We start from the raw sequence: 22,163 nt of genomic DNA, 5'->3' as shown, positions 1-22,163 counted from the left end.
GCTCTCACCACTTGTGGGAACTCACACACTCTCTCTCTCTCTCAAAGCAAATAAATATATCTTTTAAAAAATAATAAAAATAAAGAAATTTAGCCTGCATTCCCATCTGGTGGAAATATTTGGTGATTCTACTCAGCTTTTCTGCTGGCATCTTCAATGGACTATATGAAAAAGGAGCTCTGTAACTTTCCAAAACAAATCTTTCCCTCCTCTCAGATTCACTAACAATACTTCCATCCCCCAAATTTCCCAAACCAGAAAACAGATAGTTGTCTTTAACTTCTCTTCCCACACCTCTCATATCCAATTACCAAGTTTTGTGGACCCTGTCCCCTTCCTTTCCAAATCTGTTGCCTTGTTTGGGCACTCAGCAAAAGGCAGAAATCTGGCTTCATAACCTTGGCAGTGGAATGATGAGGTCAGGTGAGGCCAGTACAGTAAAGTGATTCTAATGACTTTCTACTCATATATTTATCATGAAACTCCCTTTCTCTATTTAGTAGTTAAAAAGCACAGCTTCAACTTTCAGTTGAAAAATTTCAAAACAGAGGCACTTCTCTGACACAGAGTAAGTTCAGATTATAGAATGGACATATAATTCAATACCCTGTTAAGTTTTAAAGAGGAAATGAAAGCCTACATGCCTTTGATCTAGATGTTCCTACCACAGAATAGCCTTTAAAAATTTAGTATATTTTTAGGCACTTAAGAATGGACAGCTATATATTCCAACAAAATATAGAAGCAAGGTACAGAACATGGTCCTCAATAAACTATTTAAAATAATGAATATACATGATGGTAGAGGCATATGCTCTCAGAAGTATATATGTTACCATATATTACTAATATTTATTGGAAATTACCAATGTTGCTTATCTCTAAGGATAACCAAGAGGATCAGGAACACATTTATCACTATACATTTTTTGCCTATTCTTTATTTAGTAGCAAATATATATCCTACCTATTTAATACATTTCTACTATATTAAACTTCAACAAATACTAACTTTATTCCTCATTCAATACTACATTAATGCTCAAAAGAATAAGGTGAGGAACTCCACACTTGGCTCCAGCAAGCCACACACTTTTACCTACCCAGGCTCATTATTTTGTGACCTAGTACAAAGGTTGGCTGTTTTGCAGAACAGCTTTTTTGCAGAACAGCTAGTTTTGCAGCCTTTTTGTAGAACAGCTAGTTTTGAAGCAATTCTTCCACATCAACACTATTCTACAGGACCCATTTGTCCACATCACTTACTCAAAGAAAGCTGGAACCCATGTCTTGTTATTCAGCAAAAGGAAAATTTTACTCGCTTAAAGGAAACAGACACAACCAGATGATTTAAGGTTCTTTCCATACCAAGGGCTATCTATAATTATATAACATTTAAACAAATAGGTAACAAAAGACAAAAAAGCAAATCTATAAAATAATAATTTTTTTCATTACTTACAGAGGCTAAACTCTGTGCAGAACCTGAGTATTTACTGAAAAGTCCTCCATTAGCATAGTTACAAGACTGAGATCCTTTGTCTTTGGCGGAACTTAAAGATAAGGTCAAATTCTGTCTACTACTGGAACAACTTGAACCTACCAAACAAATATATCAATAATATTAGAAGTAATAGTAACTCCAATGATAAATTTCAGGTAAAATCTCAAAGTTTATATTATATTCATTCAGAAAGCTTCTAATTTCAAAATTCATTTCACTCAATTGTGTAATTATTAAATGTATACCATTATTAAAATCTACATCTCTTCACAATTGCTTTTAACATTGCTAAACTCTGCTTCCTAAGTAAAGAATAAAATATTCACTAATTAATTAGAGCAATATTTGAATAATCTATTGTAATCACTATAAAAATACTGTCAACTAGTGTGCCTAGCTTGCTCAGTCAGTAGAACGTGTAACTCTTGATCTTGGGTTTATGAGTTCAAGTTCCATTTTGGGTGCTGAGACTGATTAAAAATAAAATCTTTCTAAAAAAATACTGGCAACTATAAACATTCAAGTTACAAATTTAACAAAATATAAGCACTTCCTTTCCTGAATTTACATCTAAACTATATCCATATCACATTACATTATAATCAGTTTTTTATACTTCTATCTCCCCTAAACACCTATCTATCCATCTATGGCAGACACTGTGTCTTTGTTCACCTTAATCCAACAGTTAAGACACTCTTCAATTCCTGGACTTATATGTCCCGGAGCAGGTCACGTAAGCTTTCCTTATCTCAATTTTCTTTATGTCTAAACACTAGCACAGGATATAGTCCTAATCCTTAGGATTGCTATGAAGGTTAAATAATGAAGTGAATACACAGAATTTAGCACTACATCCGAGATCTAATAATCTCATTAAGTGAGAACCATCATTACTGCAATGTTCACTATGCTTGGCACAAAAACAGTCATTCATTGATTATTTGCTGGACAAACTAATCACAAAAGCATATAATACTCTAAATAATAAATTAAAATTTAAAATTTAATAAATAAAAAACTCAGCATGCTCAAGAAATTATTGTTATTGATACAATTTGGCAGTAAGTATTACATCTCTAACAAAAACTATCTTTGAAAGACCAGCAATTCTACTTTTACTTATATACTAAGAAAATAATTAGACAAATATATGCAAAGCAAGAAAAACATTCTAAAGAGAACAACAGGGAACTGCTTAAATAAATTGAGTATGTGTTTTCAAATTTAACACTAAGTGCATATTAAAAATGATAGCACAGGGGTGCCTGGGTGGCTCAGTGGGTTAAAGCCTCTGCCTTCAGCTCAGGTCATGATCCCAGGGTCCTGGGATCGAGCCCGTGTCAGGCTCTCGGCTCAGCAGGGAGCCTGATTCCCTTCCTCTCTCTCTGCCTGACTCTCTGCCTACTTGTAATCTCTGTCTGTCAAATAAATAAATAAAATATATTTTTAAAAAAATGATAGCACAGGGGCGCCTGGGTGGCTCAGTGGGTTAAAGCCTCTGCCTTCGGCTCAGGTCATGATCCCAGGGTCCTGGGATCAAGCCCCGCATCAGGCTCTCTGCTCAGCAGGGAGCCTGCTTCCTCCCTTCTCTCTCTCTGCCTGCCTCTCTGACTGCTTGTGATCTGTTGGTCAAATAAATTAACAAAATCTTTAAAAAAAAAAAAATGATAGCACAGAAATATATTTGTGGACCTAGAAAAACATTCTTATATATTGCTAATTTTCTTACAAGAAAGCTACAAAAGGTATAATCATAATTTCGCTGTATACCATTTACTTCTACATAATATAGAATTTTATGTCTCAATATATTTAAATGCAAATAGAAACGAATAGATAAATGCCAAAGTATTATCAGTCATTACTTCTAGGTACAAGAATATCAGGTGATTTTAATTTTTTGTTTGCTTATCTGTATTTTCTAATCTTTCTAAAATCAATCTGTATTATCTGTAAGTTAAATATTAAGGAAAGGAATTTTGGAGACTGAAACACAGAAATCACTGCACCCCAGTTATGATTTATACATAAAATTTCTTTTTTTAGACTTCAGCTATCTCCACCTACCTTTGTCTGATGCTGCTCTTTTAGTGTATTCAAGTACAAGGTGCTCTGGTTCCCATGGTAATGCTTTTCCTTTCTTCTTTCCACGTCTTCTTTTAAAGTGATGGGCCAGAAAAATTACAGATACAGCACTCACTGCAGTTACCACAAACAACTTCTTTGCTACTGGTGAAAATTTTATCTGGAAAAGATGCAGGTTGATTGAAAAAAGCTTCCTATATTTATTCACTTAAAATAAATATTTAGGAACAAAATTATTCTTAAGCTAACCTAGCTCTAAGTACTACTAGAGAGGATATTATTAAGTACTACTAAGAGAATATTATTTCACACTCTTTAAATGACAGCTAGCCCAACTTGAATTTTAAAAACAAGCAAAGTGTATTAATTTATTACTTTCTGAAGTTCTTAGGTAAACAATATTACCATAAAAGTCAAAAGGAATACAAAACAATTCAACCTCATTAAAATTTGTTGAACAACTAAAGAATTTTCATGCAAATAAATGTCTGAATCACTGCAAGATTTTAAATTACAGGAATGATTATTTCAGAGTTTTGCTTTGTTTTGGTTTTGTTTTTTGAGTAGGCTCCATGCCCAGTGTAGAGCCCAATGTGGGGCTTGAACTCACAACCCTGAAATCAAGAACTGAGCTGAGATCAAGAGTCAGATGCTTAACCAACTGAGCCACCCACACACCCCTAATTCAGTTTTAAAACAAAACAATTTTTTCTTAAACTATCTGGAAATGTGGACAAACATGAGTTAACTCAATTTCTTTTCTTTTTTTTTTTTAAGATTGATTGATCGATTGATTTTGGAGAGAGAGTGCACACACATAAGCAGGAGGGGGCAGAGGGAGAGAGAATCTCAACCAGATTCTGTGCTGAATGCAGAGCTTGATGTGGGGCTTGATCTCACGACCCTGAGATCATGACCAAGCTGACCAAGAGTCAGATGCTTAACTGACTGTGCCACCCAGGAGCCAAGAATTAACTCAGCTTTTTTTAAAAGATTTTATTTATCTGAGAGAGAGTGAAAGGGAACATGAGTGGGATGGAAAGGTAGAACCACACTCCCTGAAAGTAGGTAGCCCAATAGAGGGCTCAATCCCAGGACCCCAGGATCATGACCTGAGTCAAAGGCAGTTGCTTAACCGAATGAGCCACCCAGTAGCCTCAAATTAACTCAATTTCTAAATGCTATCTGAATAAGCCCTTTTATGCATGAATTATTCAACAAATATTTACTCAGCATTTTACAATGTACCACACTGTACTATGAAAATTTTACTATAATTCTCTTCAATAAGCAAATATCAATGCCTTCCAATGATCAGGAAGCACTAGGTATAGAGGACACAGGTCTTGCCTCCTTCAAGCAGTATGCTAATAATAGAAACAAATATATTCACAGATACAGTATAGTATGATAAATACAGTAATATAAGTATACAGTAAGTATTAACATCAGACCAAGAGTTAATTAACTTTGTCTTGGGGGACAGACACTATCAATCTCCTAAAATACAAGAGCTATAAAATAAAGCCATAGTCTTGGGGCAAATAGGTGGCTCAATGTGTGAAAGCCTCTGCCTTCGGCTCAGGTCATGATCCCAGGGTACTGGGATGGAGCCCCGCATCGGGCTTTCTGCTCAGCAGGGAGCCTGCTTCCTCCTCTCTCTCTCTCTGCCTCTCTGCCTACTTGTGGTCTCTGTCTGTCAAATAAATAAATAAATAAAATCTTTTTAAAAAATAAATAAATAAAGCCATAGTCTTGAGATGTAGAGAACTGGAGACAGTGTCACTTCCAAACACAAAACTAAAAGAAGGAGAAAAATGGCAAGTTCTCATTTTTTCTTGAACCCATCACAATGCTGAGGTCAGAGGGCAACCAACTGGCCTTAAAACTAAAGAAACACAGGGATCTGTATGAACAGATAGGACATAAGTTCTGGCATGCAGAGATAAAACACAGCAGGATATCAATAAGAGTTCAGCTAGTATGGCTGGTAAATTGGTAAAGACAGCTGCACTCGTGAGAGAGGTTTGTAAAGTGCCCCTGGGGGTAGGGGGGATGCTGCAAAGATAGCAGTAATGCATACTTTTTGCAGATTTTATCTTCATGAATCCCACCAGGCTCTACTTATAGAAAGACTACTAGAGTCCTGAGTCTCCCTAATAGTGCAGAACTGGGGGAGGGAAACAGGAGTTTTTGTGGAAGGGCATGAATTGCCTCAATACCCTTCTCTATCCCTTAAAAAGAACAAAAGACTTAATCGGTGGGATGTAGCTTTAACTTTCAAGGGAAATTTATACTGTTAAATGCTTATATTAAAGAAGAAAGGTATCAAATCCATAATCTGAATTTCTGCCTTTAGAAACTAGAAAAAAGAACAAATTCAATCCAAAGCAAGCAGAAGACAGGAATAAAGATTAAACAGAAATCAATGAAATAGAAAACCAAATCAATAAAATCAAATGTTAAAAAAAAAAAAATCACTAGGTTCACTGCCAGTAGGTTCTGGGGGTGGGGATGGGGGCGGGGGAGGGAGGGGGGGGATCAATGAAACTGACAAAGCTCTAGCCAGTCTGACCAAAAACAAACTAAAGAGAGAGGGAGAGAGAGAAAAGACACATATTACCAAAATCAGAAATAAAAGATATCATCACTTAAAGGCCTTACAGGTAAGAAAAGGACTACTAAACAACTCTATGTCCACAAATTCAACAATTTTAAATGAAATGAACCAATTTCTTCAAAAACAGAAACTATCCAAATTCACTCAGAAAGAAATAGATAGCATGAATATTACATATGTACGGAAGAAACTTGAATATGTAGTTAAATAAAGTCTTTTAACAAATGATAGGGCAAATTCTACTAAATATTTAAGAAAGAAATATCAATTCCATTGAATGAGGGAATCTTTCCCAATCATTTTTGAAGCCAGCATTACTATTAATATCAAATCCAAAGACATTACAAAAAAAATTATAGGCTAGTACCTACAATGTTGACAGATTAAAAAAAAAAATCCAAGGGACGCCTGGGTGGCTCAGTTGGTTGGACGACTGCCTTCGGCTCAGGTCATGATCCTGGAGTCCTGGGATCGAGTCCCGCATCAGGCTCCCAGCTCCATGGGGAGTCTGCTTCTCTCTCTGACCTTCTCCTCGTTAATGCTCTCTCTCACTGTCTCTCTCTCAAGTAAATAAATAAAATCTTAAAAAAAAAAAATCCTTCATAAAATATTAACACATTGAATCTAGCAGTATGTAAAATGAATACTGTATAAGATAAGTAGTGTATGTCCAAGGAATACAAATCTGGTTTAACATTCAAAAATCAATTAATGTAACTTACCATAATAACAAACCAAGAAGAAAAGCCACAATATAATCTCAATAGATTTAAAAAGAACATTTGAAAATATTCAACAGCCACTCATGATTTTTAAAACACTAAGCAGGGCACCTGGGTGGCTCAGTGGGTTAAGCCTCTGCCTTCACCTCAGGTCATGATCTCAGGGTTCTGAGATCGAGTCCCGAGTTGGGCTCTCTGCTCAGCAGGGAGCCCGCTTCCCCTCTCTTTCTGCCTCTCTGCCTACTTGTGATCTCTCTTTCTCTGTCAAATAAATAAATAAAATCTTTAAAAAATTAAAAAAAAAAACACTCAGCAAATTAGGACTAGAAGGTATGTGACTTAGTGCCCCCCCCCAAATTCACATTCACTTTGAATATCTGGTTATGATCTTATTTAAAAATAAAGTTTTTGTTGCCGGGCGCGGTGGCGCGCGCCTGTAGTCCCAGCTACTCGGGAGGCTGAGGCAGGAGGATCGCTTGAGCCCAGGAGTTCTGGGCTGTAGTGCGCTATGCCGATCGGGTGTCCGCACTAAGTTCGGCATCAATATGGTGACCTCCCGGGAGCGGGGGACCACCAGGTTGCCTAAGGAGGGGTGAACCGGCCCAGGTCGGAAACGGAGCAGGTCAAAAATAAAGTTTTTGTCCATGTAACTAAGGTAAGAATCAAGATGACATCACACTGTTTTAGGGTGGGTCCTAAATCAAATAAGTGTCTTTATAAGGGATTAAAGGACACAGACACAAAAGAGAAAGCCTTGTGAAGAGGGAGGCAGAGATTACAGTTACACTGCCACAGCCAAGGAATGACTGAAGCTACCAGAACTAACATCATGTTAAAAGTATAAGCCAATATAAGAATTCAAGTAAAAAGAATAAAAGGAATACACATTGGTAAGGAAGAAGTAAAACTGTATTTGCATAAAATTTTGATTGTCTGTGTGGAATACCCCCCAAAATCTACCCAAATTCCCTAGAACTGATAGGTAAATAGGCCAGTCTGTAACAGCAATAAGCAACTGGACATTGAAATTTAAAAAGCAACAGCATTGATAATAGCACCAAGTAAAAGAAAAAAAATACTTAGAGATAAATCTAAATAAAAATCAGTGCTAGTTAACAACAAAACATTGATGAAAGAAATCAATAAAAATAAAAGGAGAGCTACAACATGTTCATGGATTATAAAACGTTGTTTCTCTCCAATTTGATGTACAAAAAAACCCCAATATAATCCTAGTCAAAAGCCCAGCAAAAAAAATTTTAAGATTTTATTTATTTATTTGAGAGAGAGGAAGCATGAACAGGTGGGAGGGGAGAGGGAGGAGGAGAAGCAGACTCCCTGCTGAGCAGGGAGCCTGAAGCAGGCTCCATTATCCCAGGACCTGACCTGAGCCAAAGGCAGATGCATAACCTACTGAGCCACCCAGGCAAAACACAGCAAAAATTTTTGTAGATACTGGTAGCTCCTTATTAAAAAAAAAAAAAAAAAAAAATTAAGGAAAGGCAAAGGAACTGGAATAACCAAAATAACTCTGAAAAAGAACAAAGTTGGAGAACTTGCTCTACCAATTTCAAAACTTAACTGTAAAGCTACAATAATTAAAACAGTATGGTATTGGTGAAACAACAGACATACAGATCAATGCAACAGTATAGAATTCAGAAATAAACCTGCACAAATTGAGTCAATCTATTTTTGTCAAAAGTAAATTCAAGAAAGAAATTTTGAGAAGAAAACACAGAAAATGTATGTAATCTAGAAATCCACCAAGACCCACAAACCACCTACATGTCCCTCCACAGGTAAATGGATAAAGTGGTACATCCATACCATGGAACACTCAGCAACAAATGATATTCAAACATATAACAACGTGAATGAATCTCAAATGTATTATGTTAAGTGAAAAAAATCCAATTCCAAAGATTATGTACTGTATAATTTCACACCACATACAATAATTCACTCACGGATCATAAACCTAAAACCCTTAAGAACATAAAATCGAAAACTAGAAAAGTTCTAGAAGCAAGCATAAAAGAAAATCTCTGTGACTTTTGGTTAGGCAAATATTTCTTAGAGAAAACACCGAGAACCTGATTCATTACAAAAAAAGAAAAAAGTTAGCAAATGGACTTCAGAATCAAAAACTTCTGCTCTTTAAAAGGCACTGCTTAGGGGCGCCTGGGTGGCTCAGTCACTTAGGCCTCTGGCTCTTGATTCATGGGCTCAAGCCTGCATTGGGTTCTGTCCTCAGTGGGGAGTCTGAAATTCTTTCACCTCCTTCCCTCTGCCCTTCTCCTGCTTACATGAGCTCTTTCTCTAAAATAAGTAAGTCTTTAAAAACATAAATAAAGGGGTGCCTGGGTGGCTCAGTCGTTAAATGTCTGCCTTTGGCTCAGTTCATGATCCCAGAACCCTGGGATCCAGCCCTGCAGTGGGCTCCCTGCTCAGTGGAAAGTCTGCTTCTCCCTCTCCCACTCCTGTTGCTTGTGTTCCCACTCTTGCTGTCAAATAAATAAATAAAATCTATAAATCTATCAATCAATCAATCAACCAATGGCACTTTCCAGAAACTGAAAAGACAATCTACAGACTAGAAAAAAAATGTTGCAATTGATTTATCTGATAAAGGAACTGTATCCAGGATATATAAAGAATTCTCAAAACTCAGTAAGAAAACAACCCAATTTAAAAATGGGCAAAAGCTTTCAATAGACACATCAACAAAAATTTACAGGTGGCAAATAAGTATATGAAATCATGTTCAACATTACTAGTCCTTAGGGAAAATCAAATAAAAATCACAACGAGGGGCGCCTGGGTTGCTCAGTGGATTAAAGTCTCTGCCTTCGGCTCAGGTCATGATCTCAGGGTCCTGGATCGAGCTCCACATCAGGCTCTCTGATCGGCCTGCTTCTCCCTCTTTCTCTCTGCTGTCCTCTCTGCCTACTTGTGATCTCTCTGTCAAATAAATAAATAAATAATCTTAAAAAAAAAAAACACACAATGAGATTCTACTATTCTATTAGAATGGCTAAAATTAAAAGATTGGCAATCCCAATGATATGGCCACTTTGGAAGAAGTCTGGAATTTTCTTTAAAGATTAAATATATCCCAGGGTGCCTGAGGGGCTCAGTTGGTTAAGCATCTGTCTCTTGTTTGGGGCTCTGATGGTGATTTCGTGGTCTTGGAATCAAGCCCCATTTTAGGCTTCATCCTCAATCAAGAGTCTGCTTCAGATTCTCTTTCCCTCTCTGCCCCTCTCTGCGCTCTCTCTCTCTTTCTCAAGTAAATAAAAATTTATAAAAATGTTTAAAAAAATTTTTTTAATTAAATATATCCCTATCTTATGATTCAGTCATTCCACTCCCAAGAGAAATGAAAGTATATGTCTATACAAAGACTTATATGGGAATGATCTTAGCAGCTTTACTTACAATTAAAAAGTAAAAACAGGAAACAACCCAATGTCCACCAATAGCTGAACACGTGAACAAACTGTGGTATATCCATACAATGGAATACTATGCAGTAATAAAAGAGAATTAACTACTGATATACACAACATATATATATATTTCAAATTCAGACTAAGTGAAAAAAAAAGAGAGAAGAAAGTTTATATTGTATAATTTTATATAAAACAGAAAATGCAAACAAATCCATAGTGATAAAAAGGAGATCAGTGGTTGCCTGGAGGAAAATGAGGCAGGGGACAGGGAAAATGCAAAGGGAGAGATTACGAAGGGGAATGAGAAACTTCTGGAGATCATGGATGTGTTCATTATCCTGATTGTGGCAAGACTTTCAGAGGTATAATATACACATGTATGTCAAAACTTAAATTGTATACTTTAAATATGGACAGTGTAATATGTGTCAATTATACCTCAATAAGGCTATTTGTAAAATAACATCTGGGTTCTACACAAAAATTGCTCATTTTCCGGAGTACCAGAAATGACTTACTTCTATTTGCCATTAGCATATGGCCTCAGTGACTATGATTTAACAAAAAATTTAAAACTATTCTCTAGTTTTCCTCCAAGTCCATTTAAATTCCTTCAAAACTATCAAGAAAAATTAGAACATTCCAACAACACCTCAAATTGTTTCCCTTCACAAACTTTAAGAATTATTCTCTTAAGCAATGTGTCTATTATAGGCATTAGCGAATTTTTTAAAGATTTATTTATTTGAGGGGCGCCTGGGTGGCTCAGTCGTTAAGCGTCTGCCTTTGGCTTGGGTCATGATCCCAGGGTCCTGGGATCGAGCCCCGCATCGGGCTCCCTGCTTGGCAGGAAGCCTGCTTCTCCCTCTCCCACTTCCTCTGCTCATGTTCCTACTCTCGCTGTATCTCTATCAAATAAATAAATAAAATCTTAAAAAAAAAAAAAGATTTATTTATTTGAGAGAGAAAAAGAAAAAGAAAGAATGGGAGGAGGGGCAGAAGGAGAAAGATAGTCCCAAGCAGACTCCATACCAAGTGTGGAGCCCAGCGCTGGACCACACTTGCATCTAAACACCCTGAGATTATAACCCAAGCCAAAATCAAGAGTCAAATGCCTAACCAACTACGCCACCCAGGAGCCCTACAAATTTTTATTTCTTTACATTTCTGTTTTTCCCTCTGGAACCATACCTTCAGTGTTAAGAGCAACCACATGAGATTTGGAAAAAAACGACACTCCCTGAAATTGGATTCTAAATACTCAATAATAAATTCTAAAAACAGCGCTATCATTGGGACACGTGGCTGGCTCAGTCACTGGAGCATGGGACTCCTGATCTCAGGGTTGTGAATTCAAGCCACAGGTTGGGTGTAGAGATTACTTAAAAATAAAATCTTAGAAAATGTCTTTAATTAAAAATAAAAACAGCACTATTAAGAACATCTTTTTTTTTTTAAGATTTTATTTATTTATTTGACAGCCAGAAATCACATGTAGGCAGAGAGGCAGGCAGAGAGAGAGAGGAAGAGAAGCAGGCTTCCTGCTGAGCAGAAAGCCCGATGCGGGGCTCAATCTCAGGACCCTGGGATCATGACCTGAGCCAAAGGCAGAGGCTTTAACTCACTGAGCCACCCAGGTGCCCCAGAACATATTCTTAATTTCAATATTTTTATAAACTACCATGACCTCATTATCAAAAAAATACTAATCTTAGATCAAATGTAAAGATTAGTATTTATTGCAGGAGTAAATGTAAAATAAGAAATTAAGATCTCCATTACGGAAAAATAATCTATTAATAAAGGCCCAGTCACAGCTAAGTGATCATGGCTGCTTAAATTGTCAGTTCTACATCCAAGGGCACTAAAGTTAGAGAACTACTATGAGATATAAATAAAAAATTAAAACTGCTCCATCAGACATATAATGTTCTTTACTAATATAAATTCAAATACAATAAAAATCAATTCACTTTTATTAAAATTCAAGTTCTGTTTATATCTTTATATATTTTTACATAAAAGACCTATTGAAGTTTACAATCATAATCTCATGAAAAAATAAATCTTTCCATGACAGGGATGCCTGGGTGGCTCAGAGGTTTAGCCTCTACCTTTGGCTTGGGTCGTGGTCTCGGGGTCCTGGGATCAAGCCCCACATCCAGCTCTCTGCTCTGTGGGGAGCCTTCTTCCCCCTCTCTCTCTCTGCCTACTTGTGATCTCTCTGTATCAAATAAATAAAATCTTTAAAAAAAAAAACAAAACCTTTCCATGACAAAAAAAAGTAACAAATTTCCCAGAGAAAATGTTTATCCTAAGTAATCTAGAAAATACAACACTTGAAAGTCTCTTACTCCTGCTTATCACTTCTTGTTTTGTTACTCCTCTCCACCATAGGGAAGTCAATCGCTTCTTATATCATTGCCTGCAACACTGGAAATAGCATCTCAGAATCCTAAAGCTCAGAGAGGTTTTCTGTGGTGATGCAGTTCATTTCCTCACCTCCAGACAAATGAAAACTAGACACATGTCCTATTCATTCAACATGAATTGAGCATCTATTTATGGCCCAGACACTGAAAACACAAAGGAAAAGAACACTACTCCTTATGATCAGATTTCACAACCCTGCCCACTTCATAACCTGATGCTATGATTAATGCTCTTTGTCAATTTTCCCCCACCATCTAATGTTCTCTGGAAACAGAGAACAGATAGTCACACACGAGTCTCCTGTTCTAATAACCTTATTTCCCTTTACTCAGCAAAAGGATTCAGTTGATCTATTCCTCAAACACAGTACTTACAACACCTTTATTTTGGCGACGGGGGGGCAGGGATGAAGGGGTGGTTTCTACAAACTTTATTAAGGTTCTAAGCTCAGTAAGGGCTGGAACTATGCCTATATCTTGCTCACCACATTATGTCTTGACTGAAACACAGTAGAGGCTTAATAGATATACTTTGAATGCATCTTTCTGATAACTAGAACATACTGCATGCAAACTGTAAACTCTGAATAAATGGGAATAACCCTTTCCTCATAAGGTTGTTGTGGATAGATAACATACATAACATACATAATATCTGACACGTAGCAGGTACTCAAAAATGTGAGCTATAAAAAAAAAAATGTGAGCTATGATTTAATGCTAATTTAAAAAATTAAAACAGAAATAATTTTCTTTTTTAATTTATTTGACAGACAAAGATCACAAGTAGGCAGAGAGGCAGGCAGAGAGAGAGGAAGGAAAGCAGGCTCCTCTGTGGAGCAGGGAGCCCGATGCGGGGCTCGATCCCAGGACCCTGGGATCATGACCTGAGCCGAAAGCAGAGGCTTTAACCCACCCAGGTGAGCCACCCAGGTGCCCCAGAAATAATTATTTTAAAGATTTTATTTATTTATTTATTTATTTGAGAAAGGGAGAGCACAAGCATGGGAGGGGCAGAGGCAGAGGGAAAAGCAGACTACCCACTGAGCAGGGAGCCCAATGTAGGGCTTGATCCCAGGACCCCAAGATTATAACCTAAACCGAAGGCAGACACTTAACCAGCTGACCCACCCAGGTGCCTCGAAATAACTTTAGATTTACAGAAAAGCTGCAAAGATAGTAGGGTTCCTATATACCCATCACTTGGGATTTTCCTGATATTAACATCTTATATAACCTCTTGTAAAACTAAAAAATTTACATTAAAACAAAACGAAAAAGCTAACAGTACAATATTATTAACTAAACTATAGACTTTATTCTGATTTCACTAGTTTTTCCACTGATGTTCTTTTTCAATTCCAGGACCAGTTCAGGATGCTACAGTGCATTTAGACAGCTTTTTATCCTAAGTGCTTAAAATTTGTCTTTGTCTTTCTCACTTGACACTCTGAATTTGAAGAATCAACTAAACTACTTGCCTCTTCATGTTGTGGTGGAAAATCAGAGTCTGTTTCTATTACATGATAAACAGTAATATTCCAAAGCAATCCTTAAGAAAAGTACAGAACCAAAAGAGACAAAAGTATTTTGTTTAGAGTATATATTCACTAAATGAAAGAACAAATACTTGGAAAATGTATTATTACTTAAATAAATGACACAGGGAAATATAATAGGAGTTAACATTTATTGCATGTCAAATATGGTAAATTGGCTTCAAAGAGGTTAAGTGACCTGCCAAAGATCACACAATTCCGCAGTGGTGAAACATGAATCAAGATGCATCACTGAAGGTGTTTAAATTCCTATTTGTCGGAGGGAGACAAACCATAAGAGACTCTTAATCTCACAAAACAAACCAAGGTTGCTGGGAGATTGGGGGGTAGGAAGAGGGTGGCTGAGTTATGGACATTGGGGAGGGTATGTGATATGATGAGTGCTGTGAAATGTGTAAGCCTGACAATGCACAGACCCGTACCCCTAGGGCTAATAATATATGTCAATAAAAATAATCTTAAATAAATAAATCCCTATTTATCTTACATCATCTATTAAAATCACTTTAGTCACACTGAATACTATATATGATCAAGTAGTGTATACCTCTTGATTTCAGCTTAGGTTCTAATATAAGGATCCTGAGATCGTGCTCTGTGTGGGATTCTGTGCTTACCATGGAGTATGCTAGTGCCTCTCCCTCCCCCTGCCTGCACACACACACTCTCTCTCTCTTTCAAATAAATAAATAGAGTCGGATGTTTAACCAACTGAGCCACCCAGGTACCCCTACTATTTGCCCTTTTAGATAAGTTACTGAAGCTCTTGAAGCCTCCAGATTAGTAAAATTGAGATGATTTCCAAATTCCAGGGTTACTTTGTAGATTAGAGACATTTTATGTATAAAGGACATAAACAACGTCTTAAACATATTGAACCCTAGGTAGTAATTACTATTCTCATACATTTTAACTGTGCAACCTTCTTTCCTATATACATGTAAAATTACACTATATTTCACCCATCTGAGATACTATTCATTTCAATATGTAAGCAAGTTTTGTAAATGTCCAAATGTCAAAAAAATCATCATCTTGGATTGGATGAAATTTGGTGTAACTTTAGAGAACTAAATGCTACTTTCTATACATACCGTTTTCTTTAGCACAAGGAAGCACAAATTGCCTTAGAAGCAAATACTAAAAATATAGGGACTGCTCCCATGGAAGATATACAAAAAGACAGTAAGTGCGTGAAGAGATGCTCAACATCACTAATCACTAGGGAAATGTAAATCACAACCACAATGAGATACCAACTATATCAAAAAGCCAGAAAATAACAGGTGTTGGTAAGAATGTGGAGAAGCCAGAACTCTTGTCCACTGCTGGTAGAAATGAAAAGTGGTAGTGAAGCCACTATGGAAAGAGATATGCGAGTTCCTCAACAAATTTAACACAGAATCACTATGTGATCCAGCAATTTCACATCAGATATATATCCAAAAGAGCTGAAAGCAGGGACTTGAATACATATTTATACACTCATGTTTATAGCACCATTATTCACAAGAGCCAAAAGATGGAAGTAACACAAATGACCAGTGGTGGATGAATGGATTAACCAAATGTGGTATGTATGTAAAATCAAATGTTATTCAACCTGGGAAGACAAGGAAATTCTGGGACGCCTGGGTGGCTCGGTCAATTAAGCCTTTGGCTCAGGTGAGTCCCGCATTAGGCTCCTTGCTCAGCAGGGAGCCTGCTTCTCCTTCTGCCTGCCGATCCCACTGCTTGTGCTTGTGTGCACTCTCTCTCTCTGACAAATCAACAAATAAAATCTTTAAAAAAAAAAAAAAAGGAAATTCTGACATGCTACATAATAAATGAAACTTGAGGACATTATGCTAAGTAAAATAAGGCAGTCCCAAAAAGACAAATATTATATAATTCCATTTATGAGGTACGAGGCTCCCCGCTCAGTGGGAAGACTGCTTCTTCCTCTTCCTCTCACCTCCCCCTTCATGCTCTTGCTTGCTCTCTCTCAAATGAATCAATAAAAGAATCTCTATAAAAAAAAAAAAAGGTAGAACAATTTTGTCTAAGTTAATTTAATTTATCTAAGTAATCTCTACACCCACATGGGGCTCAAACTCAGGACCCCAAGATCAAAAGTCACTTGTTCTTCCAACTGAGGCAGCCAGGTACCCCAGGACTATTTCTTTAAAAAGTCCTGAATATGATAACAACTAAAAGCCATGAAATAAAAATCAAGTAAGTATTAAACCACCTTAATAAATATTTGACTGAACCATTTAAAACCTCAACTGAAAGTTAAATACTGTAAATAAAATACTATGCTCTGAGCAATAAATTTATTATTCAACTTCATATTTCTTTCTTTTTTACCTGGGAGAGAGAATAGTACCAAGACAGAGGAAGATCAAACACTCTTAATACTGCTGTCTTCAAGGAAAACTGTGATTCGCTTACTGTTTCTTCTGACATGACTCCTCTTCTAATCTTCATTAAATGAAACATAAAAACATATGAGCCACCAAATGAAAGAGACAAATTGAAATTTTAACTCTATCAGTTTTTTTTTCTTTTTGCAGTTAATTATTCATAATAAACTTCCCTGAAAAAAATTATGAGCCAAATTTATCCAAGCTAAAAGTTTATTTATTAATCACCAAAGCACCCAAAAAGAACTGAGTTAGATTTGAACTGAGAGTTCAGGTAGCACATTTTCCCTAGAAAATTGCAGGTTCTAGATTTTCTCTTTTCTGGTTAAACATTTCAGCTTTTAAATCATAATTTAAAACTTATTTCTTCCACCTATTTCCTACAAGGAAATCTAACTGGGACCAGGACTCCCAGGGCTAGAAAGCTCAGTTCACTGAACTTCAGAACTCAGGTACTTATTCTCCTACTAGCCCATTTTAAAGATCTTCAAAGAAATGCCACATACATGCTATGAAATTTTAATTGTTTTAATGCCTATTTCTATTGAAACCAAAGAAAGAGAAGTCAGATGTCTATAGAGAAAGCAGCTCTCAGAAAAGCCCTTACGGGTAGCCTTCATAGATACATAATGGTTCAGGCTCTGGGTCTATGCTTTTCAAAGCCAGAAACTCAATTTTATCTGTGTGCCTAAACAAATTCACATAGTATTGATGTATAAGTTATCTTAAAAATTTATTCATTTATAATAAGGAAATATACTATCTAGTAAAAGAATACATAAATATGTTATCAAAACACACCTTCTCTGAAATAAAAAACTGTAAGGAGCTAAATTTTTCTAAAATGTTAAAAAGGCTGCCTAGTGAGCACAAAATTAATGGATCCCTGGATCCACTTATCTAGGCCAATTAAAAGCCAGACAGGTCTCTGGTACACAAGAGAATAGGCCTCTCCAGTAACTAGAATGTTTATGTCTACCAAATCTAATGTTTCTTTTCATTGAATAGGGCCACATAAATATAACTAAAGAGAAGATAAAAATCATTAGCAATCTCTCTATAAAAGCTTACTGTCTAGCTATACTTTAAGTCCTTTATTTCTGCATATTTGTCTTCTCTTTTTGTAGACTCCAGTAGACTACCCTTTTCTGTTAATATTCTTTCTTCACACAATTGTCAAAACCACTGATTAAGTAGTAGTCTCCTTCCAAATAAAACACAGGTGGTTTACTGCTATTGACACTAACCTACTAAACTTATTCCCTACTACTGACACAGAGTATAAACTTAATGCCCCCTCACACATATTCTAATGACTATGTTCAGGCTCAGTATAATTCTAATTGAAACACATTTATTCCAACCAATAAACTATGATACAAATATATTACTGAGAAATACAAAGGAATCTATAAACAAACAAGAGAAAAATGGTCCTCTGGGGTATAAGAGAGGCTGGGAAGGAATCATTCCTTTTCATTATAAGTCTTTTCAAATATTTCATTTTTTAGGCACCTACATATATTATTTTTTTGTTACACTAAAAAGAATAAAAAAAGGTACACTTATCCCCTCCACTCCCTTAAAACTGACAACTTCTTAAGAAACATTTTTAGCAATTAAGTAGATTCTGGATCATTAAGCCATCTTTGCTACATTAAAAAAAAATACTGAGTAATTCTCCCAAAGTGTCTTTCTCCATAATAAAAGATTCCTATTTTTTAAAGAGAGGAGAAAGAAAATAAAGCAAACTTTTCAATTTAAACTGCCAGGGTTTTCTTAAAAGAGTTCTGACAAATCTCCTTTTTACATCCTACCTACCTCATTCCCTTTAACTTAAAATCACTGAGGGAATGATTCCAAACTTAATAATAATTGAATAATATTTAAAAATCCGACTTTCAGTTGCTTCCATAAGAATTTCATAATTAAAATGAACACTAAGGCAGTTTAATATTCAAATTCATAGAGTCTAAAACATTACCAGAAATACTGTATTATGTAATATTACTCGCTTCTCTACAGCTAACCACTGCGGAGCTAAAAAGTGTGTTAGTTTGTTTCTAAACACCCTAAAATTCTCTTTTACAGCTTGAACTTTACTAGTTAAGCAAAAATGAAAGTCTGAAATACCCTAAAAAATTTTGACGTGAAGCCTAAATCCATACAACCGAACTCTGAGAAAAACACAGCTATGCTTCGTTGCAATAATGATAGAACAATAATAATTAAAGTCTGTGCAAGAGCAAGATCTTCCGGAGTCCTCCCTCCAGAATATAAATGTTAAGCAACTTTATTGACAGAGGATCCCAACGCCCCAATTCCTCCCAATGCTACATTGTTCTCTGAAAGCACCTGCAAAGAGAGCGTAATCTTCCCCATTCAAATACTACTCCCTGCTCAAACCACTGGCATTCAAGCAGAAACACAGACCCACAAGCGGTTCCTACCTCCACCAAGACCCCCACCCCCCGATCCCCACAGCACTCTCCTCAGCGGTCTTCCCTCTTTACCAAGGGACCAGGAAAGGGGTCTCCCTCTCCGCTCGCCCGCCCTGGCCCTCAGTCGGGCTCGGACCAGTCAGGTGCCCTCCCTGATAGAGTGCTGCCTTTGCGGGCCTCCCTCCGGCGTGGGGACTTCTCTGGCTTTCTGTTCTTTCACCAGCACTGAGAAGCTCAAGGGCCAAGGCCAGGGCCCCAGCCGGCGCCCCACCACGCCCCACCATGCCCAGCCTCGCCTCCTCAGCCGGGCCCGCGTAGCGACCCCACCCGCCCCAACGCCCGGCGTCTCCACCCTTGTACCTGGTGCTCCTCCAGGCCAGGTTCGGCTGGCCCACGCCTGCTTCCCCGCCGCAGCCCCGCGCTGAGCAGCCGCTTGGCCGCGGGGATGGAGTCCTTCCGGGGTCAGGAGTGGGAAGGTGGAAAGAATGTAGCGGGGGCCTTCTAGCCTTTCAGCGTGAGGGGCAACGTGTGAAGCCGCTCCCGCCATTTTTGTTTAGGGCAGGAGGTTTCTGCCTTGCCAAATAGGAAAAAAAGACCACTTAAGAAGAAATGCGTTTTTGCAATGCTGTCAACTGGTATCGTGTTTTGTCGCGTTTTGAGGGCTCTAGGGACATTCAGCGAATCTGGTGAAAACTAGGGGACTTTACTCCAGAAAAATGCACGTAGACACGCTCCTATGTTACAGTATATATATATATATATATGCAATATATTACAGTGTATTCAAGTTCAGACTCCCCAGACCAATCCAAGGATCTCAGATTAAAAACTACTGTTGTAGAGCCTCAGCACTTAAACGAATAAATGTTGAGGCATTCTAACCCTGTATTGATGTAGTTATTGATTTCAATTACTCTTTTTTCACCACGTTTCCCGCTGAATTCAAATATGTAAATATGGCCAACTATGAGTTTTTAGGCTTTTGAGTATTTTTAGGTTTTGAGTATACCCTGTTCTGAGGTACTAAACACAGTAAACGAATGGGCATGGGGGAGGAGAGACATGGAGAACGACAACAAAAAAAGATACTGTTTCCATATCCGGTCCTGAGCCAAAACATTCCACCAAACCTTCAGATTTAAAACTTCCAATTGCTGAGCCTATTAGTGGTGAACTGTCAAAATAATTTTGTTAGGATAGCTAAAACATGACAGCAGTTGTTATTATTCCTATCTAAGGAACAGGAATGAATAATCATTTCTGTTAGTTTTCAAGATTTCTATTTAGTCAAATGGGAAATAGAATGACAATGCTGATGTGTGGCATTACCAGACGAATAATAACAAAGTGCACAAAATTCTGTGTGAAAATATTCTGCACTTATAAAATATCTGTTGCTGTTAACAGATGAGGAACCTGGAATCTGAAAGGTTGATTTTTTTGTTTATTCTCTCAATCCCCTTTCTGTTGCCTCCTCCCTACTTCCGACAACTTCCAAACATTCAGTGTAAGGGGAAGAGCAGTAGTTCTTAACTCTACTGAGAACATTTTCTCTTTTAATTCTACAATAAATGTTACGGAAGAGGTATTAGTACATACTCGTTATGGCTTTTACTGTTCAACAAGGGAATAAGAAACACCATATTTTTGTCACTTTTCTAATTCAATGTAATTTGCTCCAAGACTCCCTTCTCCGGGATTGGTGGAATATTTAATTGCTAAAATTAATGAAGGGAAACCCCACTAAAGAGGACTTAACATGATTTAAGGAGAGGCTGGAAGGGAAAGTTTTACCACTCAATGTCAGGGAAAGAATCATCCATCATAGGACCCAACAGGAAAGTTACACATTGCATCTTCTAGAAGAAATGGACTACTGCAACTCAGCCAGCGAGAAACTATCATCATCCCAAACTCTTGCTTTTTTCCAAAGGCCTTTTGTTCAAAACAACCCCTCCCATCTTTCTCCTTCTCCATAAAATAATGTTCTCCTGTGTTTGTTACACTTGCCTATAGCTTTGCCATACTTTGCTTGCTTGTCCCAAATTGCAATTCTGTTATTCCCAAATAAACCTATTTTTGCTGGTAAAATAACTGACTGTTTTATTTTTAAGGTTAACACACAATCTTAGCCATTTGTACGTATATCAGTTAGGATGCCGTTAGCTACAAGAAAACCAAATAGTGGCTTAAACCACAGGACAGGGTATTCCACATAGATGCAGCATCAAGGAGGCACAGTCTCATATATGTGTATAATGGCTTTTTTTTAAGATTTTATTTTTTATTTTTATTTTTTTAGGGACACCTGTTTGGCTCACTCATGGAGCATCTGCTTTCCGCTCAGGTCAGGGTTCCAAGGTCCTGGAATCGAGCCCCACGTCTGGCTCCCTGCTCAGTGGGGAGCCTTCTTCTCCCTCTCCCACTCCTCCTGCTTGTGTTCCCTCTCTCTATGTCTTTCTCTCTCTGTCAAATAAATATATAAAATCTTTAAAAAAATATTTTAAATATTTTAAAAAAATATATTTTTAAAGATTTTATATATTTATTTGACAGAGAGATCACAAGTAGGCAGAGAGGCAGGCAGAGAGAGAGAGAGAGGAGGAAGCAGGCTCCCCGCTGAGCAGAGAGCCCGACGCGGGACTCGATCCCAGGACCTTGAGATCATGACCTGAGCCGAAGGCAGTGGCTTAACCCACTGAGCCACCCAGAAGCCCCAAAATTTTTATTTTTTTAAATAATCTCTACACCCAACCAACATGGGGTTCGAACTTACCACCTGGAGATCAAGAGTTGCCCACTCCACTGGCTGAGCCAGACAGGCACCCTTGGAGATGATGCCTTGTGTTATTCTGGCCCAGGGGAAAAATGGAGCTTGGTTAATTCTAAAGGTCTGTCCCTCACCCAAGGAAATAATTACTCAACCATCAATGAATT

General features: G+C 37.4%; 1 protein-coding gene across 3 annotated transcripts in view; it reads right to left on the bottom strand.

Annotated features, from left to right (window-relative positions):
* Positions 1-19,722, bottom strand: part of MIGA1 (mitoguardin 1) — a 105,721-nt gene extending 85,999 nt beyond the window's left edge. For all 3 annotated transcript variants that reach the window (XM_059135450.1, XM_059135451.1, XM_059135452.1), the window contains exons 1-4: positions 19,587-19,722; positions 16,730-16,843; positions 3,575-3,752; positions 1,463-1,599 (exon numbers count right to left, since the gene is read on the bottom strand). In XM_059135450.1, the coding sequence (XP_058991433.1) occupies positions 1,463-1,599; positions 3,575-3,752; positions 16,730-16,828 (414 nt within the window). In that variant the 5' untranslated portion in view covers positions 16,829-16,843; positions 19,587-19,722. The remainder of the gene's footprint in view (positions 1-1,462; positions 1,600-3,574; positions 3,753-16,729; positions 16,844-19,586) is intronic.
* Positions 19,723-22,163: the final 2,441 nt, after the last annotated feature.

This window comes from Mustela lutreola, chromosome 10 (assembly GCF_030435805.1).
Source record: "Mustela lutreola isolate mMusLut2 chromosome 10, mMusLut2.pri, whole genome shotgun sequence".
NCBI lineage: Eukaryota > Metazoa > Chordata > Mammalia > Carnivora > Mustelidae > Mustela > Mustela lutreola.
Note: the sequence above shows the minus strand (reverse complement) of the source record. Positions and strands in the feature narration are given on the sequence as shown.